The 20,027-nt window shown below is 38.9% G+C and overlaps 6 protein-coding genes across 7 annotated transcripts; 3 read left to right on the top strand and 3 right to left on the bottom strand.

Annotated features, from left to right (window-relative positions):
• The first annotated feature begins 284 nt into the window (after positions 1–284).
• Positions 285–1,998, top strand: LOC119987177. Of its 2 annotated transcripts, none has more exons than XM_038831985.1 (2): positions 285–1,470; positions 1,653–1,998. In XM_038831985.1, the coding sequence occupies exon 1, from the start codon at positions 298–300 to the stop codon at positions 1,465–1,467; it is 1,170 nt and encodes a 389-aa protein (XP_038687913.1). In that variant the 5' UTR covers positions 285–297; the 3' UTR covers positions 1,468–1,470; positions 1,653–1,998. The 2 variants fall into 2 exon arrangements, with proteins under 2 accessions (XP_038687913.1, XP_038687912.1); XM_038831984.1 differs by having other exon boundaries at positions 286–1,491.
• Positions 1,999–2,237: 239 nt separating this feature from the next.
• On the bottom strand, positions 2,238–5,923 carry LOC119987176 (26S proteasome non-ATPase regulatory subunit 8 homolog A). The gene is made up of 6 exons (XM_038831983.1): positions 5,728–5,923; positions 5,007–5,085; positions 4,029–4,131; positions 3,309–3,572; positions 2,734–2,845; positions 2,238–2,515 (listed from the first exon to the last, which is right to left on the bottom strand). The coding sequence occupies exons 1-6, from the start codon at positions 5,830–5,832 to the stop codon at positions 2,375–2,377; spliced, it is 804 nt and encodes a 267-aa protein (XP_038687911.1). The 5' UTR covers positions 5,833–5,923; the 3' UTR covers positions 2,238–2,374.
• A 567-nt stretch (positions 5,924–6,490) lies between these two features.
• On the top strand, positions 6,491–8,695 carry LOC119986518 (30S ribosomal protein S6 alpha, chloroplastic-like). Its single transcript, XM_038831105.1, has 2 exons — positions 6,491–6,972; positions 8,247–8,695. Exons 1-2 carry the CDS (start codon positions 6,571–6,573, stop codon positions 8,484–8,486), a joined length of 642 nt encoding a protein of 213 aa, XP_038687033.1. The 5' UTR covers positions 6,491–6,570; the 3' UTR covers positions 8,487–8,695.
• A 154-nt stretch (positions 8,696–8,849) lies between these two features.
• LOC119986517 (3-oxoacyl-[acyl-carrier-protein] synthase I, chloroplastic-like) lies at positions 8,850–11,997 on the bottom strand. Its single transcript, XM_038831104.1, has 8 exons — positions 11,651–11,997; positions 10,608–10,966; positions 10,081–10,512; positions 9,805–9,978; positions 9,594–9,707; positions 9,345–9,446; positions 9,179–9,245; positions 8,850–9,084 (listed from the first exon to the last, which is right to left on the bottom strand). The coding sequence occupies exons 1-8, from the start codon at positions 11,814–11,816 to the stop codon at positions 9,017–9,019; spliced, it is 1,482 nt and encodes a 493-aa protein (XP_038687032.1). The 5' UTR covers positions 11,817–11,997; the 3' UTR covers positions 8,850–9,016.
• A 1,651-nt stretch (positions 11,998–13,648) lies between these two features.
• On the top strand, positions 13,649–15,935 carry LOC119987462 (B2 protein-like). The gene is made up of 5 exons (XM_038832386.1): positions 13,649–14,443; positions 14,568–14,668; positions 14,922–15,005; positions 15,385–15,495; positions 15,589–15,935. The coding sequence occupies exons 1-5, from the start codon at positions 13,810–13,812 to the stop codon at positions 15,628–15,630; spliced, it is 972 nt and encodes a 323-aa protein (XP_038688314.1). The 5' UTR covers positions 13,649–13,809; the 3' UTR covers positions 15,631–15,935.
• Positions 15,936–17,476: 1,541 nt separating this feature from the next.
• LOC119986714 (glutaredoxin domain-containing cysteine-rich protein 1) lies at positions 17,477–18,809 on the bottom strand. Its single transcript, XM_038831385.1, has one exon. It carries the CDS (start codon positions 18,689–18,691, stop codon positions 17,606–17,608), a length of 1,086 nt encoding a protein of 361 aa, XP_038687313.1. The 5' UTR covers positions 18,692–18,809; the 3' UTR covers positions 17,477–17,605.
• Between the last annotated feature and the right edge of the window lie 1,218 nt (positions 18,810–20,027).

Genomic DNA, 20,027 nt, shown 5'->3' with positions numbered 1-20,027 from the left:
CTCCACTCTCTCACTATAAATCTCTTAGCCGCATTATTGTCTTGATCATTGAAACTTCTCCGATCGACATCATACCAACGCCAAACTTCACGATCTTTCCTCTACGTGATCTTTGTAGGATTGTTGGTGGCATCGTATATCATCACATTGATTGTAGATTCTACATATAAAAAATAGAAAAAACAAACTTATTTGATAAGAAAAACATTGTAAAGCTAACCGATGTGACTGTATGAAATCGAATAGAAAAAAGACAAAAAAAAAAAAAAAAAACTTATTTGACAAGGAAACTAAGCGATGATGTTTGTACAAAATCGAAACCCTCCCATACCATTTCATCCGCCAACGATATCAACCATGTCCGTTCCGAGATCAACACCGGCTGCGGCTCTACTCAACTTGCTTCTCATCCTCCTCCTCCGTGTCGGCCCAATCCCATCACTTGCCTGGAAACCCCACATCATCAACTTCCGATCCCCAAATCTCTACCCTGAATCCTTTGCCTGGGACTCATCCGCCCAGCACTTCCTCGTCGGCTCCCTCCACCAACGCTCCATCCACTCCGTCTCCGATGCTGGAGTTACTGAAACGGCCATCTCAGATCCCTCCCTACCTGAAAACACCTTAATCTTAGGTCTCGCCGTTGACTCCAAAGCTAACCGCGTTCTCGCCGTCATCCGCTCTCTAAACCCACTATCTCCGTTCAACGCCCTTGCTTCCTACGACCTCCGCAGTCGCAAACGTCTTTTTCTCGCCAACCTCCCTAACGATGATAGCATCACAACCACTCTCCCGGGGGCGAATGACGTGGCGGTAGATTTTAAGGGGAACGCATACGTCACCAACTCCGCCGGTAATTTCATCTGGAAAGTGAATTCTCAAGGAGAGGTGTCGATCTTCTCCAAATCCGCTCTTTTCACCCGTTATCCGGTGGTTGCCGACTCGTTCAAGGACTGCGGGCTCAACGGCGTTGTCTACATAAGCAAGGGTTACTTGCTGGTGGTGCAATCCAACACTGGCAAGATGTTCAAGGTCGACTCAGATGACGGCACTGTCAGGGAGGTATTGTTGACTGAGAATTTGGTTTTGGCAGATGGGATCTCTGTACGAAGAGACGGCGTCGTTTTGGTAGTTTCCCCGAAAAAACACTGGTTTTTGAAGAGTCAGGATAGTTGGAGTGAGGGAGTAGTATATGACAAGATTGAGCTTGATGAGGAGAGATTTCCAACCTCAGTAACAATGGCAGGTGAAGATAGGATCTATGTGTTATATGGGAGTGTGGAGGAGGGTATAAGTGGGAAAGTCGAGAGGGAAATTTTCAGCATAGAAGAGTTGAGATCAGAGAAGGAGAATAAGGAGGAGAATGTTTGGATATTGGTTTTGGTGGGATTGGGTTTGGCTTATTTCTTCTTCTGGAGGTTTCAGATGAAACAACTGGTTAAGAACATGGACAAGAAAACCAACTAATTGGTTCTGTATTCTATTTCAGCTGTAAGAAAAGCTTCTTCCTGTATACTGTTTTGAGTGTTTTGAATGATTGCTTGCAGTGTTGATTCTGTTCCTGGTTATGGTTTTTGATATATTGTGTGTGGAATTGAGATAGTAGACCTTACCCAAATGAACTTCAAACAAATTTGTGTCTTTTGGCATTGGGGTGTCTTTGCTGCCCAATTTGAGTGGGAAATGGAGCACAGAGAGTTGAATGCGTTTACTGGACTATTTAGTATTTACCAGGAAAGATGAAAGAAGAAACTATGTTGATTCAACGGATGATGTATGATGCTTCACAGTACTGAAAATCTCCTCTTGGACCTTCATGTCTCAAGTCTCAATCAACAAAGTACCTATATGTTGTTAGAGAAAAGTACCACAGAAGCCTATGTACTTTACAAAATGGTTTTGTTGATCAAGCCTTCTTACTTTTTTCGGTTTTGATTTCTGTGAAGTAGATTAATTAAATTTTGAAGGTAGATTACTTGAATTCACTGTATTTAGGGTTAAGACAATTGTGCTTAGTATGGGATTTTAAAGAACTGAGTTCATAAATTAGTGCACTGGCTCACTAAGTTGGAACATATGATATGACAATTGAATTAAGAGTGTAGTTTGCACAGAGCTTTTAGCTTATTACTTGATAACTTGGTACATAATTTGGTCATAATTTCTTGTTGAAGTAGTTGATATTTCAACTGCAATTGAATTAATGGCCTTTTGAAGTAGTTACTCAAGAAAGCTAGTTATCAAATGGTTTGCATCAAAGACGAATTTTATCACAAAATAAGGAAAGTACATGACAAATAAAGTTCGTAGTCTGAATTATTCTGAATCAAAGAAGAAAATGGGCAACACTATGGCCAAGACACTAGTAGCTCTCTCAAACAATCCGCTCCAGCTCTCTAGCATAACTCAGCGTTTGATTGATAAGTTGCAGAGATGGAATCTCCTTGCAAGGGGCAGTTTCCTTTGCCTTCTGGAAAAACACACATCCGTCCTTTATCTCCCACTCAGGATGATCCTACAATGAAGCAATAAAGTTGATTTTATATTTGAAGGAGCCAAACCAGCAAAAGGATATATCCCAAAATGGTCTAAACCTCGCCTAAGGCTAATAAGAGCCAGCAAAGTGTACCCTCGAGGAAACAAGGAACCTATATATGCTGAAGTCTTTACCACCTTTCATAGCCGCTTTCAAATGAATTCCATCGTTAAAGGGATTTGTTCAAAGTACATTACCTCCTTGATGTAATCCGCAAGTTCCTTGTCAGAAGAAAACAGCAGCATTTGACGAGCATCACTTATTGAAAGATAATCATATGCTTTCTCACTGCAGCCACCTATTTCATCTCTGCATAAAATAAACAGCTAATGAAACTTGAAAGCAAAACCACATTCACTCGTGCATAGAGTCAAGTCCCACATTCTAAATAGTTTTGGCATGGACAACTATGAAATTTTACGTAATTGAAAATGGGCAGAGCGAGTTGACTTAGGGGTACTATTTAAAGTTCATTTCATTTACCAACTTCATTTTAGAAACAACATTGCATCCTATTTCAAAAACAATCAACTTATATGTACGAGAGCCCCTCAAATCTAACCATCCAACTACCTATTCCCCACAAAAAAAAAATCCTAAAAAATAATAACCACAACGAAAGCAAAACACGATAACACAAGTAACTTCCTGGACGAACATATTTACATGGTGGCTAATATTCCCATTTATATTTCGTCAATTTTTATTTCATTTTATATATTTTTTTGAGTATAATTCTTCAAGTTTGATATGATGAATCAAAATAACATACCTAACTGTCTTTGCAAGAAGATCCATAAAGTAAACGAAAGATTCATGGGGTGCAGTCTGCCTAGCACTCAATACACGGTTATAAGCTCCTTCCATAAAAGATTGCTCCAGCTCTACAGCATGCTTGATGCAAGGATTCTCCAGAGCTGTAGATGAGAGCAGTTCCAATTCAGTATGGAACTCTGCAATTCTGTTCTGCACGAGGAGCCTCAACAGGTTGAGACCTAATATTATGTACTCTTGAGGAGATTGAGGAAGACGGCCACTGCTCCATTAAAAGAATGTAATCGTCATATATATAAGATTGATAAGAACCTTATTTCTGTTTAATAAAAATACCCAATTAGAATAGAACTAGTCAGCACAAAACACCAAACACATTCAAACCCAAATGTGATCATAGGAGTACACTCAGTTCTGCACTGACGCAAGGAAATGTCGAACAAAACAAACTTGATGATCACAAGTCACAACATTCAGATAACTTGTCTCATTAAATTTGACGTTAACAATCCCTTCCCCCATCACACACAAAAAAAAAAAAAAAAAAAAAAAAACCCTTAAGGGCTGAAATGTCAAATAAAGGGAATTCACATAGATTGGATGACGATAAGGCATTTCAATTGACATGTTTTTATCATATACCAGTTGTGCTCCACATGATATCTAACTTAAATTATTACAAAACGTGAATAGCAACAAAACTAGGTCAATAAATTACCTAGCATCCGTATAATATGGCTTTAGTTGAAAGAAATCCCTCTCAAATGCATCCTGATCCTCAGTTTTCACGCTCAAAATAACTGCATGCTCGTATATGTCCCCTGAATGTTCTCATAAAAAAGAGAATATTAGAAGAAAAGAACTACAGCAGCTGACAAATTTATCCATAATTTACAAACCAAAAACATCCAAGCTAGCAATATAAGTACTTAACATGGTTTTAGCTTCAAAGGGGCAGTGAGAAGGTGACATTTTAATTTTCACTCCGGACTTGCCCTCAATATATAAATAACACTTGCGAAGAAATGAATTACATTTGGTCCATTGTCCTTTTCATTTCACCATAAATTTTCAACTTGTCATTTCTATTATTTGTCAGCACAAGTGTTGTCACACCTACACTAGTATTTGTTGTAAGAATACTCACATTGTTATCACACTTAAAATAGTTTTTTTAGTCAATACAGAATAATAGTGGTATAGAAAAAAGGAAGAATACATGCTATAAGCAAATCATTTTAACTATCTATAAAAGAGAGAGGAAACACAGACTCACTCTGTCCTTTTTTTCCTTGCAATCCTTGTAACTGTTGCTATAATGAAGTCGAATTTTTACATTTAAAATGACATTATTAGTAAGGTTTACTTAAATATTTAGAGTGAGCAAGTACTTAAAATTATAGTCAATGACAACGACCACATTTGCATAATCCATGAAACTATGTCTTGTCAATGTTAAATTGATTCAATTGAATATCCAAGTTGTTTTGGTGCTTTAGTTTTTTCTCTGCTTTCTTTTCAGTCTATCCCTTGGCATTTGAAATTCAGTAAAGAGGTTTGTTTCAGCATACAATTCATTCATGTGAATTCTTCTTACTCCATCAATTCTCTAAGTGACGTCAAGTAAATATAGTACTGCATGTTCTGATTCAACAAGCAAGAATAATAAATAATGAACTTGAGTAAAGAACCATACTCGCTAATGTCAATTCATGGATTGCATTTGGAGTGTCTTCAAATAAAGGTGGTAAGCTTCTGAATCCTGTAAGCAAGACCTGCGATACAGCCCATGCGCTATATTAACTGGAAGCCAAATATTCAGCATGCCAAAGATCCTTCATAAACCCTACGAGAATAGGAGCTTCAAGAAAACAAATATCCAGCACACTTTAGCACTTGTAATAGTACGCAATCAGCATTTAGCCAGTAATAGAAAGTTATCAAGATCTAACTAATACCATTTCAATCTCTAACAATATCCATCAAGCATTATGATAACCAGATTTATAACTCTAAGATAGGAATGCCTGATTCTGATCTACAAAAAGAACCAAAACAGGGATTTTGGTTTTTTGAAATCAGAATTCAGCATAACCTACAAATCCAAGTACCAAAAAAACCTTCGAATTCAAAATCCAGTCCTGGAAAACAAACATCCTACCAATAGAAATTCCATCTGTCAAAACAGAAATATCATCTTGAAGGAAACGACAGTAAACCCTAATTAACCCTCGCTAACCAAATCTTCACTTGCACATGTAAAATACCTAGCATACAATCCACATAACAAAATCGTTCTCCAATTAACGACCAAAAACATATTCAAAATATACCTAAAGTGTGCGACCAAAAAGAACTACAAACATTGCAAATCAATGATTCTGAGGTCGAACAATTAAGAATTTTGAGTGTTGAACCTTGAGTTGAGAGAGTAGATTTGCGCAGGTATCGAAATCGTTCCTCACAAGAGCAGCTTTGAAACGCTCGAACAGCTGCGACACTTCTGTTAGCTTTGGATCCATCACGGCCAATCTCCCTTTCCGCCTCTCCCTGCTTTTGCTTCGACTGTCGTGGTTGCGAAGAAAGAGATTATGCCCGTTTGGATCTGCGAAGTAGGCCGGATCGTATTATCAAAGACTAATGGGCCTCTCAACAAAAAGCCTGAAAACTTTGGACCCAATGGGCCTACGTCATATGCCTTTATTGAAGTGAGCTTTATTTGCAGTTTTGCCCTCCATTATTTTGTCAACTACACTCTAGCTTTGGTTAAGACCTTCTATTTTTCTAGGTATAGGATTATCACACCCCACCCTAAACTTTCAACGAGAGACTTGCGAGCATGTCATCTTCACTCTATCAAAATGGTCAACTTGTAAGGCTTATTTGTTTTTGGATGATCAAATTTTTGATTTACTAAAGTTGAATTAATTTAGGGTTTATTGGTTTCTCAATCGCATCATTGCATGTTGACGAATCAGTTCAAGCAAATTCAAAAGATGAGCATCATAGTTTTATTATGAGGGATGCAAATGGATGTGTAGTTTGAAAATAGTGGGGTGCAAATAAAAATCACTTGAAAATTTTGGACCCTATGGGCCTATGTTAGGCACGCTGAAGCCCATGAGAATCGTGGCCCATTCTACCACGCTGGAAGCACTGGTAGCCTGCGCCGAGATGCGTACAAGCTCCTTATCTATTATCCGCTTCGCTTCTTCCTTTTCACTTCCCAGAAAACAGAGAGAGCTCGAGCTCAAACGACAATGGCATCCTCTTCGTTCACATCAACACTGACCCATACTTCAAATTTCCCGTTTTATCCGAAGAATCATTCGAAAACCCCATCTTCGCAACTTCTATCCTTCATTCATGGCCTCAAACTGCTCCCTTCGAATCCCAAATCTCACTGCTTCCAAATAAAACAGAGGAGAGAGAATGGTCTATCCAGGATCAAGGTCCAAAATTTTGAATTCTCGGACTCATTATTCGAAGGTGGATTCGGTTCGGGCGACGACTCAACATCTCCAGGGTCGGGCATCACGGCCGTGGAAGAAAAGGAGGAGATTCAGTGCCCACCGGGTCTTCGACAATACGAGACCATGGCTGTTCTGAGACCTGACATGACCGAGGAGGAGCGCCTAGCCCTTACCCAGAAGTACGAGGAGGTAATGATCGTTCTAAAGTTGCTGTCTCTACTTGCTTGTTCTTTTACTCGCTTATATAGTTTATGATTTCATCGGAATTTACTGTTTCAAACCCCAAAATTCGAACAAAATTGGCTGTTTAGCGTTTGTTGATAGTTATATAGTCGTGGGATTTTTGGGGAACTGTTCAGGTTGTGTTAGCATTTCTACATATATCATTCCATGGCCTTTGAAATCGTGGGATGGAGAGTACATTGCTTCTACTGTAAGTGGTGGGGAAATAGAATAATATCTGGAGATACAAACAATTTGTCGAAGAAACTTAATAGATTGAAACAAAAATATCTCATCTTTAGTGCATTTCATTATCTTTGTGTGCTCAAATGTGAGAGTATTCAATTGAGACATTTTTAGAGTAGAGGATAATACTATATAGTGGTAGAGTTGCAGTCGTGCAATCCAGAAGTCATAGGTTAAATTTCTGGACTGTCCCCGACCCTGCCCGCCCACTGCTGGAGTGTTGTGCATGTGAGTTTTTTTTTTTTTAAAGCCTTTTTAGAGTACTACTATAGAGTATATGCACACCTGACACCCAGAATTGTTGAACTCAATTGAATGGGATTTGAGTGAAACAGATGCATGTTTGAACCTTATACCAGCTTAAGTTGAATCGGAGCCAATTCGAAGCTTAAGTTTAGATGTTACAGTCATGAAATTTTGGAGTTTGTTGTTTATGTGAATCAATTCCTTGCCAAATAGAAGACTGAAAATTTGGGATTTCCCCATGATCCATAATTGCAACTGCTACATCGTAAGCTGGTATGAATCGCCATTAACTTCACATGAGCAAAAGATGACCTAGAGCAATGGGAATTTAGCCTTATTGTCTTTCATTTGTGCTAGTGATCACATTGACTTGATGGAGAAAAGACAGTGTGGCCCTTGCGTAGCTCTTATTAGTACAATTGCTTTGTTCAGATGTCTGCATATTTATATTTGAGCAAAATTCATGATACTATATGGGGGTGGCAAAAAAAAATCGGTTTTGAGTCAGATAACATTAGGGGTTTACAAAATATTATCATAAAAGTGTCATTAGAATCCATTCCCAGATAAACTTCATCTTGTATTGTATAACTTCAAACCTTGAGCCCCTTGATCGAAATGTGATATTGGTATTTTCAATGAGTCAAGTAAAGAATATATGCGTGATATGGTGCTGATATTAAAGGTCTTTGTCCACCAGTTGTTGCTAGTTTGTTTTGTAGGCTTGCCTAACTTTGATCATCTCGCAGTTGCTTGTTACCGGGGGTGGAATGTATGTGGAAATATTCAACAGAGGGGTCATCCCACTAGCCTATGCCATCAAGAAGAGAAACAAAGCTGGGGAGTCTAACACTTACTTGGACGGCATCTACATCCTCTTTACCTACTTCACAAAACCCGAGTCCATTTCAGCTGTTGAGGAAACCATGAAAGCTGATGATGACGTTATTCGATCGTCCAGTTTCAAAATCCAACACAGGAAATACTGATGTGGTTTGACTCTTTTTTGGTAGCTTGAGAGCTAAATTTGGTAAAGAAGTTATAACCACTGGCTGTGTAATATGAAGCTTGTCCGGTTCTACCATCCATGTTTATTCTCTTGATAGAAAATCCAGAACCCTATTATGAGGCATTTCAAATCAGGTTGTTTGGCTTTCTGCACTCTTTGATGATGCAAAAGAAGATTTGATTTCTTTGATGATTCTGGAAGTGATTCAAAGATACTGAAATAATACAATGTATGATATCCCATTCAACAGTTAAAAAAACTGTGAATGTAGTCTTGAGTCTTGATTGCAACACTTCTATCATGCCAGAACCATTTAATCAGTAATTAGATAACATTGAATTCAATCTCATCAAACTGAAGATAGTAAATGAGAAAACTCAAGAAAATAATTCTGAGAATCAGTCTCTCTCTGTCATGTTGTCTAGGCAATATTGCTGCCTGAAATCATAAGGGGAAAAACAAATGAAGGAAAAAAATTGCATGCATGCCTGCCTTGAGAGTGAGTTTTGTTTAGGGTGTGAAAGGAGCAAAAACCACCACTGAGTTGTGCCCTCCGAAGCCGAAGGAGTTAGATATAGCTGCAGAGCAGTAAAGAAGACAGAATGCATAAGCTTTGAAGCTGTACTTTCTTTTATGGAACAGAATGAGTGATAGAGAGAATATGTTACACACCAACATTAACTTCATGCCTTTTCTTCACGTTGGGAACGGTATCGATTGTAACAGCCGGCTCCAAGTTCTACAACTCAAATATTGGCATGAATTGCATTAGGAAACCACTTTAAACGTTCACAAAATGGAGAGAAGCGTATGTAAATTGCGGGTTTTGTTTGTGTACCTCTTGGTTAATGGTCGGATGCAGCCAGCCGCTGTTGATTGCTTTTATGGTTGCTATGGCTTCCAATCCACCAGCAGCCCCAAGACCATGTCCAATCATCGACTGAAACCGGGAAAAAACGTGTGAGCTTAGTTAGCAACAATGCTTTATATTCATGCGATTAGATTTGTTATTGTTAATAGATTTTCTAGTTCGCTGGAGATACAAAATCGAACTGCATGTAAGTCAGATATAAAGAGCGTTTCTAACCTTAGTCCCATTCATCTTTATCTCAGATGTGTCCTTGAAGACCTTCTTGACTGCATTGACCTCTGCTAAATCCCCTGCTAATGTTGACGTTGCATGTGCATTAATGTAGTTCACCTGTGAAACATTATTGTCACCAACTTGATATGAATTTCTTCCATGAAAATGAAATCTAATATCCCTTTTGTTTCAAGATATCAGTGAATGCCTCTACCTCTTCAGGGGAAACTTTAGCATCTTCTAAGCTCTTGGTAATGCAAGAGGAAACCCCAAGACCATCTGACCGAGGATCAGTCATATGATGAGCATCACAAGTAATGGCTCCGCCCAAATACTCGGCGATTATGGTGGCGCCTCTCTTCGTTGCATGATCCAAGCTCTCCATAATCTACTCTCAATGAACAAAGTTGGTACCATTCATTAGGGAACACAAAAAGATGAGAGTAATGTCAATGCTAACAAAGCCAAAATAAAATTGATGTTTTAGTACCAGCACACCAGAGCCTTCTCCCATGACAAAACCATCACGATTTTTGTCCCAAGGTCTTGAAGCTTTATGGGGTTCGTCATTTCTTTGTGACAAAGCCCGGCAAGCTATAAAACCACCAACACCTGTAGGTATAATGGCTGCCTCAGTCCCGCCAGCCACCATGATATCTGCTTCGCCTCTTCTGATGTGATTAGCGGCTGCATAGAAGCAATAGTTTGCAGTTGCACAAGCAGTTGAAATAGAGTAATTTGGTCCCATTAAGCCAGTGTCTATAGCTAACAACGCTGACCCCATATTGGTGATGGAATAAGGGATAAAGAATGGAGTTATCTTCTTGTATCCCTTTTGTATAAGAGTTTCCACTCCATTGCTAAAAGCTGTTAAGCCCCCCATGCCTGTTCCCACCAACACTCCAATTCTTGTCCTGTCCATCTGTGGGCCAAACAGATATAGGATTTCCATAATTCCATTAGTTCTCCGTGTAGTAATAGGAATAAAACATCTAACAAGAAAGTAAATCGACTTACTTTTTCAAGGATTTCAGTGCCCAGGTTGGCATCCTCTAGGGCTCTTCTGCCAGCAACTAAGCAGTATCTCCAGCAATCATCAAGACGGCGATCGTTCTTCCCATCAATGTAACCTTTAGTAGAAAAATTACGGATCTGACCACCAAAACGGACTGAAAAATTGGAAGCATCAAATCTATCGATTAGACTGATCCCACTCTCTCCCTCGAGGAGTTTGTTGTAAAACGTGTCAATGTCATTGCCAAAAACTGAGACTAGACCCATGCCAGTAATAACAACTCTTTTCTTGGGATCTTTTTCTCTTTTTGGTGCAGAGACAGTTGGGGAAACCATTGCCCTTATTGTTCTGCATTTTGGAGCTGAGGGAAGGAAACTACATCAAAATCTAAGCCTTCTTATAGCATGAAAGAACAAAATCAAATTTTTTCATAAGCAACAGCATCAATGAAAGCACAAGTTTAAATGATGATCAATTTAATGTCGCTTAAATGTCCAAAATAGAAAAATAGAGACAACAAGACCATCTAGATCAATCTGTAGTGGCAACCATTGTCCTTATTGTTCTGCATTTTGGAGCCAAGGAAAGGAAATTACATCAAAACTAAACCTTCTTATAGCATGAAAAGAACAAAATCAAAATTTTTCACAAGCAACAGCATCAATGAAGCACAAGTTTAAATGATAATCAATTTAATGTCACTTAAATGTCCAAAATAGATGAAGTAGAGACAACAAGACCATCTAGATCAATCTGTAGTGGCAACCAGAGCTAAGTTAGGTGCATTGAAACAAAGATTTCTTCTCAGTAGCATGTCACAATGAACAAGCTTTTTAACTCCCAATATGCAACTCTATAATAATGAACTAAGACAGGAAGTTTGATTCTACAGATACACAAACCATTCTTTCCCAAAACAAGATTTTGAAATTTCAAATATGAACTTGGCATTTTCAGGAACACCTGACAGGCATGCTTCACTCTGAGCAAAAACTCACCATGTAATGCAACAAACACCAAACACAGGGACTGATAAGGCTGATACCTGAAGTAGAAACAAACCCAGTTGCCTTAGCCTTTCCCGAACCCATTTGCATGCTCTCCCCTGCTTTAAGCCCATTGTACTGATCAAGAGAAGGCCTGATCACTCCCCTTCCTCTGCTTCCAAACAACACTGTTGAAGAACAAGTAGCTCCAGGAATGACTGCCATTTCTCCTCCCCTCCCTCTCCCTCTCTGTTACTTGATGATAGATATATGGAGAAAGAAAGGATTGTTTCTTTGTCATTGAAGTGGGTTTGGAAGATCCGTCACAAGAAAACCAAAAATCGTAAGGCGATGATTGCCAAAAATGGAACTCTCTTCAAACATTTTGTTTTAATCGCTCAAACTACTCTATAAATACACCAATCCACATGAATACACCAATCCCGGCTGCCGGCTGGCATATAAATGCTTCACTGTTTGCGTTGCGCTCATGGGCTTACTCGTGGGCTGATGTTAAGGCCCAATAGCATTTCTTGCCAAAGCCTGTTCTTTAATGGCCAATAAGGCCCGTGGCCATTTCTATTTTCTTAAATATAGAGGATTTCTCAAATAAAGGTATAATGTAATAGTGTAAAATAAGAGTTATATTTTAATGGTGCGGATGAATGAGATGACAAGTGGGGTTCATTGTTTTGGGTCTCACATGTTTCAAATCAATGGTATAAATATAAATCCTTATTTTACAACCTTATATTAGACTCTTCCTCATATATATATATATGAGAATTCTCCTATATTGACGCACATAAATTTTAAAATTTTTGGCCGTCTCACTTTAGCTGTTTGACTCGTTCGAATCGTACTCAGGACGTTGAATTCCGATTACTATTTCAATCAGAAATTAGTTGGGGAAGGTATGTCTCGTCAAGACGAGTCGAATTGTGTTGTAACCTTGTAGGTGGCGAGGGGACTTTAGTTGTCCGAATCAACGACGAAAAGAGTTGATGGTGTCATTACTTCAAGCTCAATTTCCGGCAATTATAGCTGATTATAGATTACATCATATTCCAAACAACTCGATTGCTTTATTCATGTCACCAAAAACTTCTTGCAAATTCCATCAAACACCTCTTTTTGCAATTTAGTTAATAGAGCTTCCTAATGAAATGGAATTGTGTTATACTAAAAAAAAATTTATCTAAAGACAAGGAGATGGACTATGATATTGGGCCGGGCCAGCCAAACAAGGCCCACCGAGTAGAGTCACTGGTTGTGGGCATGTGGCAGTTACCTGGTTAGTATGTTTGTGGACAGTGGTTATCAATCTTCTCTTTCAGCCTATCAAGTGTAGGGGTGATAAAACTCTGTTCGAATAATCGAATTTGTTCCACTCAAATTAAACCAAATTGAACATAAGTTATATGTTCGAAATTCGAGTTCAAACATAAATTTTGTTTGATTTATAACAAAGTTCGGGTCCAAATACATATAGCTTGTCCGGTTTACATTCTAAACTCTAACTCCGATTAGGTTATTATTCCATTTATTTATTGTATTTAAACTAATATAGATTTGATCACTTGACTACGTTCAAAATGCAATCTAAATTATGATTCAGATATATAAATATTCTGTAACACGTGTTATTATGTGAGTCGGAACCCATTTTTTATCACATTAAGTAACCACGTGTGACTTTGCCGACAGACACTCTCACATACTGCAACTCACATCACAGAATTAAGTAAAGAATTAAATTTCTATGTTTATCATCTTTAATTTATTCACTTTCTCTACTTTGACAAATGGACACGCAATCACCGGGATTCGTCGTTAACTTTCCTGGGAATTTCGCAAGATTTTCCCTATGTCTTTTCCTCGATAAATTTGATTTTTATTTCAAATACAAAATATATGATTTGATACCTTAAACAAAATACTACATAAATATAATTTTTTATATTATTTTTAAAAATAATATAATACAGCTGGGGCTGCTGTAATTTGATGTACAGCTGCCCCAATAACTACTAATCTATAAAGTATAAAGCCGTCTCCTTTCATTTCTATCTTCTACTCCTACTTCCCTGTTTCACCATTTGTCATAGGTCACAAGATAACCATCCGTCTCTCTCTGTGATTTCATCGACTTTGGATCCTAAAATCGAATACCCAGATCGTGATTTTGTGTTATTTTGAGAGGAATTGCTTGTTAAGGATGGAGAATAACCAGCAATCGTTCTACCAGTTCAGTGATCAGTTGAGGCTGCGGAGTTCAAGCTTGGCGAATCTCACACTCAACGACTCGATCTGGAGCAACTCGTATTCATCAAAGAGGCCTGATGAGAGGAGGAACTTTGATATCAGAGTTGGTGGAGAAATCAACAACAACAGCAGTTCCTTCAACAATCTGAAGCCAAAAGGGTCTGATTTCAACGATTTTAATGGGTTCAATTATGATTGGAAGATGGGGAACAATTTTGGCGTCAATCAAATCAATCCGATCTACCCAATTAGTCCGATTGGATCTCAAAATAGTGTTGGGGTTGGACTCAATGGTGGATTCAATAAGGGGATTTATTCAAATCCAATTAATAATTACAGCTTTGATCTTAATTTGACGAGTGGGAAGAGCAAAGCGGAGGATGATTATGGAGGCAAAGGAGGAAGGAAGAACAAGAAGAAGAGTGAAAAAGACAACAATAGCGAGAATAACAAGGAAAGTAAAGGCGATAAGAGGTTTAAGACATTACCACCATCAGAATCTCTGCCTAGGAATGAAACAATTGGTGGGTATATTTTTGTCTGTAGCAATGATACCATGGCAGAGAATCTCAAGAGACAGCTCTTCGGTATAATCCCATTTCTCCTCTTTCAATTTCATTCAGTATTTGTTGAATTAGTTTCTGGGTTTTGTGGATTTTGATTATTGGTGATTTGTTTTTCTGAATTATGGGTGTTTCTTGTATGATCTAGGTCTGCCTCCACGTTACAGAGACTCTGTTAGGGCTATAACTCCTGGATTGCCCCTCTTCCTCTACAACTACTCCACTCATCTACTATATGGAGTCTTCGAGGTTTGTATCTGTTCTCCCAATTCCCATACACTGCTTTGCTTATGTGGATGCGATTTTTGCATCCGAGGTATAGGTTCTAGTGGGGAAGGCGGAATAATTTCCTAGAATAAAATCCCAAGGGGATGGGTAGGAATGCTCGTAGAGTAGGAATGCCCGTAGAGGTACCCCTGATCGGACAATACCTTTGGATGCAAAAATCGTATCCACAGTTTCATTGTTTATCACTAAAATACATGTTATTGTGTATGTTTAGGCTGCAGGCTTTGGAGGGACTAACATTGATCCTTCTGCCTGGGAAGACAAGAAATGCCCTGGTGAATCCCGCTTCCCTGCTCAGGTAACAATATTGATTCAAAACATTTGGTTTAACTGGATTTGAATATCATGGGATTCTTCATGGCTATGTGTCTTGTGCTTCTTGAACCATGGGGCGATAGCCCAATTGGTTATCTCGATGTTAGGTGTTTCGTATGTGCGGGCATCCAATGAGTGGTACCCACATCGTGGTCTTGTCCCGCCCAGCCTTAATTGTGATCAGGGTGGTGTGCTTAATTGTGGTCAGGTTGGTGTGTGTTGGCTTGGTGGTCTTAGTTTAGGCCCACTCAGCTGTCTGAAGAGCACACTTGACTGGGTCATTCTTGGTTATCAAAAAAAGGAGTCTTGTGCTTCTTGTTTCAGTAGTTGCATTGTATTAACATATGATTTTTGGTTATCAGGTTAGAGTTGTGACAAGGAAAATCTGTGAGCCATTGGAGGAGGATTCCTTCAGGCCGATTCTTCACCATTACGACGGCCCCAAGTTCCGCCTCGAGCTAAACATACCAGAGGTAAAATCACCACCTTGTGAAGGATTTAGGGTTTCTGATTAATTCATGTTTGGGATGTCTGGTTAACACTCTTGATGATTATATTTGTTTCAGGCACTGTCCCTGTTGGATGTATTTGAAGAAACGAGTCCTTGAAAGCATACGATCTACACACAAATCATACATACAAATACAATAAGAGAAATGGAAAGAGTTGATAAAAGAAGAGTGTAGAGAGTAATAGGATTGTGTGTGTGTGTTTTTTTTTCCTTCTGGGAAAGTTCTGAAGAGGAAGAGACTGAGAAGGGAAATGTATGGGTGTGATGTATGGAGGCTAAATACTATTGTATACAAGCAATAATATGAGATTATGAGATGAGATTATGGGTACTAAGGATGTATGAATTTTTTCCTCATTTTTTTGGCAAAAAAGTTTTGGGTGCTCAAGGTTTCTTGTCTCATGTGTTTGGTGTAAAAAGTTAATTTAGGGCTACAAGCAAATTGGGATAAAATGTATTTGTTGATTAGGTTGTTAAGATTTCTCTCCTATACGTTCAATGGCCATGATAAACCAAGTCATACGTTGTTATAGTGCACTAGAACAAATTTGATGATGATTGGGATAAAATGTATTTGTTGATTAGGTTGTTAAGATTTCTCACCTATTCATTCAATGGTCCTGATAAACCAAGTCATACGTTGTTATAGTGCACTAGAACAAATTTGATGATGCCTATGATGTCGTGCGCTAGAATCAATTCGATGATGTCAATTTCGGATAGTATAGTTGGTGTATTTTTTAAATTTAAATTGTAAATTTCTTATTTTCATTTTCAACTACTCATACGTCATCGATTGTTTATGAATTGACATGGTTTTGGTACACCACGTCAACTTTCAGATAGCATAGTTGGTGCATTTTTTAAATTTAAATTGTAAATTTCTTATTTTCATTTTCAACTACTCATACGTAATCAGCCGTTTATGAATTGACATTGTTCCATTGGTTTTGGTACACCATATCAACGTGTCAAGACCATTGAATAATTATTCATTCCCTGTGAATATATGAGTGGTGTAGATCAAGGGTTTGAAATTGGATAGTACTAGTATCTAGTCTTAGATTTGTGTGGTGTGATGTCATACAAGCCTAATGTGCAACAATGTTGGTTTGTAGGTGAGATGATTTGAAAAATTAAGCAGATTTGGTCACAAAATTAAAGTCAATGCAGGATTGGTGGTGGTGTGCTATGTTTTTCAACACCAACTGGGTCCTACTCAAACCTTGCTTCTAGAATAATTCAATGCAATTAGGAGATCACAACATCATTGGTATCCAATTTTGAATTGTCAGTGACGAGTAGTGGTACTATTTATTAGTTTCAAATTGTTTTATTTATGTGGATTAATTCTTAATAACAACACTTGGAAGTGTGATGACACCATAAACAACTTTTGCTTATATATTTTTGGTCAAACCAAAGCTGATGTCCAATTCAAGCATATCCATACAATGTCACAATTACACTGCAGATCAAGATCAAGAGGTCCCGTGGTTCGAACTGCATCCCACCGTTACGATAGATCGCTTAGTCTTGTTCATCTTTGGCGTAGGAATGCTTGATCAGTGAGCTATTACACACTCTTTCAAATATAGTTATTTTTAGGCAAATTTATTGGCTATCTTTGCAGCCCTATCTCCTTTATCACTAAGTGATCATTTAGGGATAGGGGTGTGTTATCGGTTAGTTATAATCGAATTTTTTTTTTCATTTTTTGACATGAATTTAATCGATTAATCGATCGATTATTTTGATTATTGATCAGTTCAAAGTAAACTATTTTTTTTTATAATAATCAATCGGTCGGTTTGGTGTCCAGTTCGATTTTTACGGTTTTTATACACCCATATTTAGGGACTTTAGCTGGTGACGTGTTGTTCCCCCTCGACGATAATCCGGTGGGATCCTCTCAAATATTTTTAATTATTTTAATTTTCAAATACTAATAATGGGCCTTCACTTTTATACCTTAAGAAAAGCCCAAATCCCATTAACATGAACCACAATCTTTTATGAAAACAAAACACATAAACAGACGATCTACAAAAATTATAAACAAGCAAAGCCCACTACAGACAAGCTGGACAGTGAACCAACCCATTCTCATTACACTTCCCACACCTTTCCTTCGTATCACCAATCACCACTTTACAACTCCCACCACAATCCAAACAAGGCACAAACCTCGCGCCACCACACCCTTCGCACGCTTGTCTTCCAACCCCTCTATCCACACCTGCGTAACTCAGTATTCTCCCGAGTTTACCCGACTCGTTAATCTCCACCACCTGTTCCGCCGCCCCTAAATACCTCCCCTTCACAAAGAGCCGCGGCACAGTGGCCTCCTCCCCCAACAACTCCTTCAACTCGCCGAGGAATCCACCGTGCAACGACACGTCCCTCTCGTCGAACACGACTCGGTGACCCTCCAGAATCGTCTTGACTCGGCAACAGTCATCGAACGTCTTCCGCACACCCCGCAACGACGTCGTGTAGAGGACGACGGAATTTCCTCCTCCAGGTGGACACTTCTCCTCGAATTGCGCGAGTGGGTCCCGCTTGAGGCTCATCAACTTATCGTATATCGCGGCTTTCCCTTCTTGCTCTCTCTCCAATCTGTCTTTCACTATGAATATATTCTGCTTCAATGGCTTCACAACCAACTCGGTCTTCGACTCTGTTCTTGACTCTGTCACAACTCGGTCCTCCAGCTTCTTGAACTCTTTCTTCTGGGTCTTAATCGGCCCCGGCTTCTTCAATTCAGTTTGATTCGGCTTTGGAGACAACTTCTCCTCAAGCTCTTCGAGCGTGTGAAACCCCTGTTTTTTAATTGAAGCGGCAGGAGGGGGCGGAGGCGGAGCTGTGTCTTTTTTTGGCGACAGGGCGGCGGGGACGGCGGTGGGCTTGAGATTCTCTAGAACTTTGCTAACTTCCTCCCATGAGTGAGGAGCATCGGTGGTCTCGAGCGTGTTGAGCTTCTCAAGCAGGGGATTAGGCACGTGAGAGGTCTTTTCATTTTCCTCCTCCGATGCATCATGCTCCACCATGAGCCAGGGCTCTTGGATGCCATTGACGTCGAATACGGCGATGCTGGAAGGAGGTGGACGGTAGACGTCGACGGCGACATCGATTCTCTTTGAGGAGTTGCAACCCATTGGTACGTTATTGTGTTTTGTGAGGATTGAATGTATTTTATTTTGAGTGGGGGATGTAGTGGCTGGTGGGTGGGTGGGTGTGTGCGTGGGAGTTTATTTGTGTGGCGGCTTATGGAATATCATGTTTGCGGGATTTTTCATTTTTGTTCGTAGCCTTGCGATAGTCTCTGGTGCTTAAACTGGCCATGTGGACATGGTGAATTATGGCCACGTGGAACTTGAAAGATTTGTAACCTTATCTTAGCAATTTTGTTCTCTTTTAGGCGATTGATTAGTGATTGTTTATGGTCAGGCGTGGCAAAATTCCATCCGGTCTGGATGATCGAATGTGTTCGGTCTGGATTAAATTAAGTTTGAACATTAATTATATGTTTAAAATCTAGGTCCAAACACATAAATCTTGTTTGATTTATTTGTCCCTAACTCGGATTAGGTTACTTGTTTGGATTTAAATTAAACCGAGTTTAATCAATTAAATATGTCCGAAATTCAATCAGAATAAGAGTTCGGATATGTAAATATTTTGTAAACATGTGGTATTGTTTATGGTTAATCTAGATGACCGAATTTGTTCGGTCTGGATTAAATTAAGTTTGAACATAAGTTATATGTTCAAAATCTAGGTCCAAACATATAAATATTGTCCGGTTTTTTTGTCCCTAACTCGGATTAGGTTACTTGTTTGGATTTAAATTAAACAAGTTTAGTCAATTAAATATGTCCGAAATCTAATCTAAATAAGAGTTCAGATATGTAAATATTTTGTAAACACATGGTATTGTTCGACTGGAAACCGATTTTTAGTCACCCTTATTATGGCGACCTATTCATGGGCCGGGCTGATTCTGGTCAAACAAAGTGACAAGCGAGACAAGTTACTTAATTATGGGTGTTAAGACTTAGTTGTTAGGATGGGCCTGACTGGTATCGAACCCAATGACCCAAAATGTGAAGCCTGAAAAGTGGGTTGAAGCCCAGTTCAGTCAAGTATTAGAGAGAAGCTGATGTGATCACTTTTTTAAACTCTTCGAAATATCACACATGCAATTGCAATTAAAGATGAGAAAATAAGTAGGTTCTAAATGCATATAAATTTTGGATTTCAAAATTATAGTGACAGAAATTGTCTAGGCCCAACACTAAGCATGACCAACGACTTATTTCCTCCGATTAGGCCCAAGGCCCTGCATTTTTACCCAAACGCTACCTAAAAAGCTAAGGCCCATGACCCAACTCAATATTGCAGTTCATTCCTTACGCCAATTGAACATTGCTTATATCATGATGAATCTTATTTGCACCCCATTTTTTGTTAAGTACACCTCATTCACCCTTT

This window comes from Tripterygium wilfordii, chromosome 20 (genome assembly GCF_013401445.1).
Source record: "Tripterygium wilfordii isolate XIE 37 chromosome 20, ASM1340144v1, whole genome shotgun sequence".
Taxonomy (NCBI): domain Eukaryota; kingdom Viridiplantae; phylum Streptophyta; class Magnoliopsida; order Celastrales; family Celastraceae; genus Tripterygium; species Tripterygium wilfordii.
This window is presented reverse-complemented; position numbering and strand designations above follow the sequence as displayed.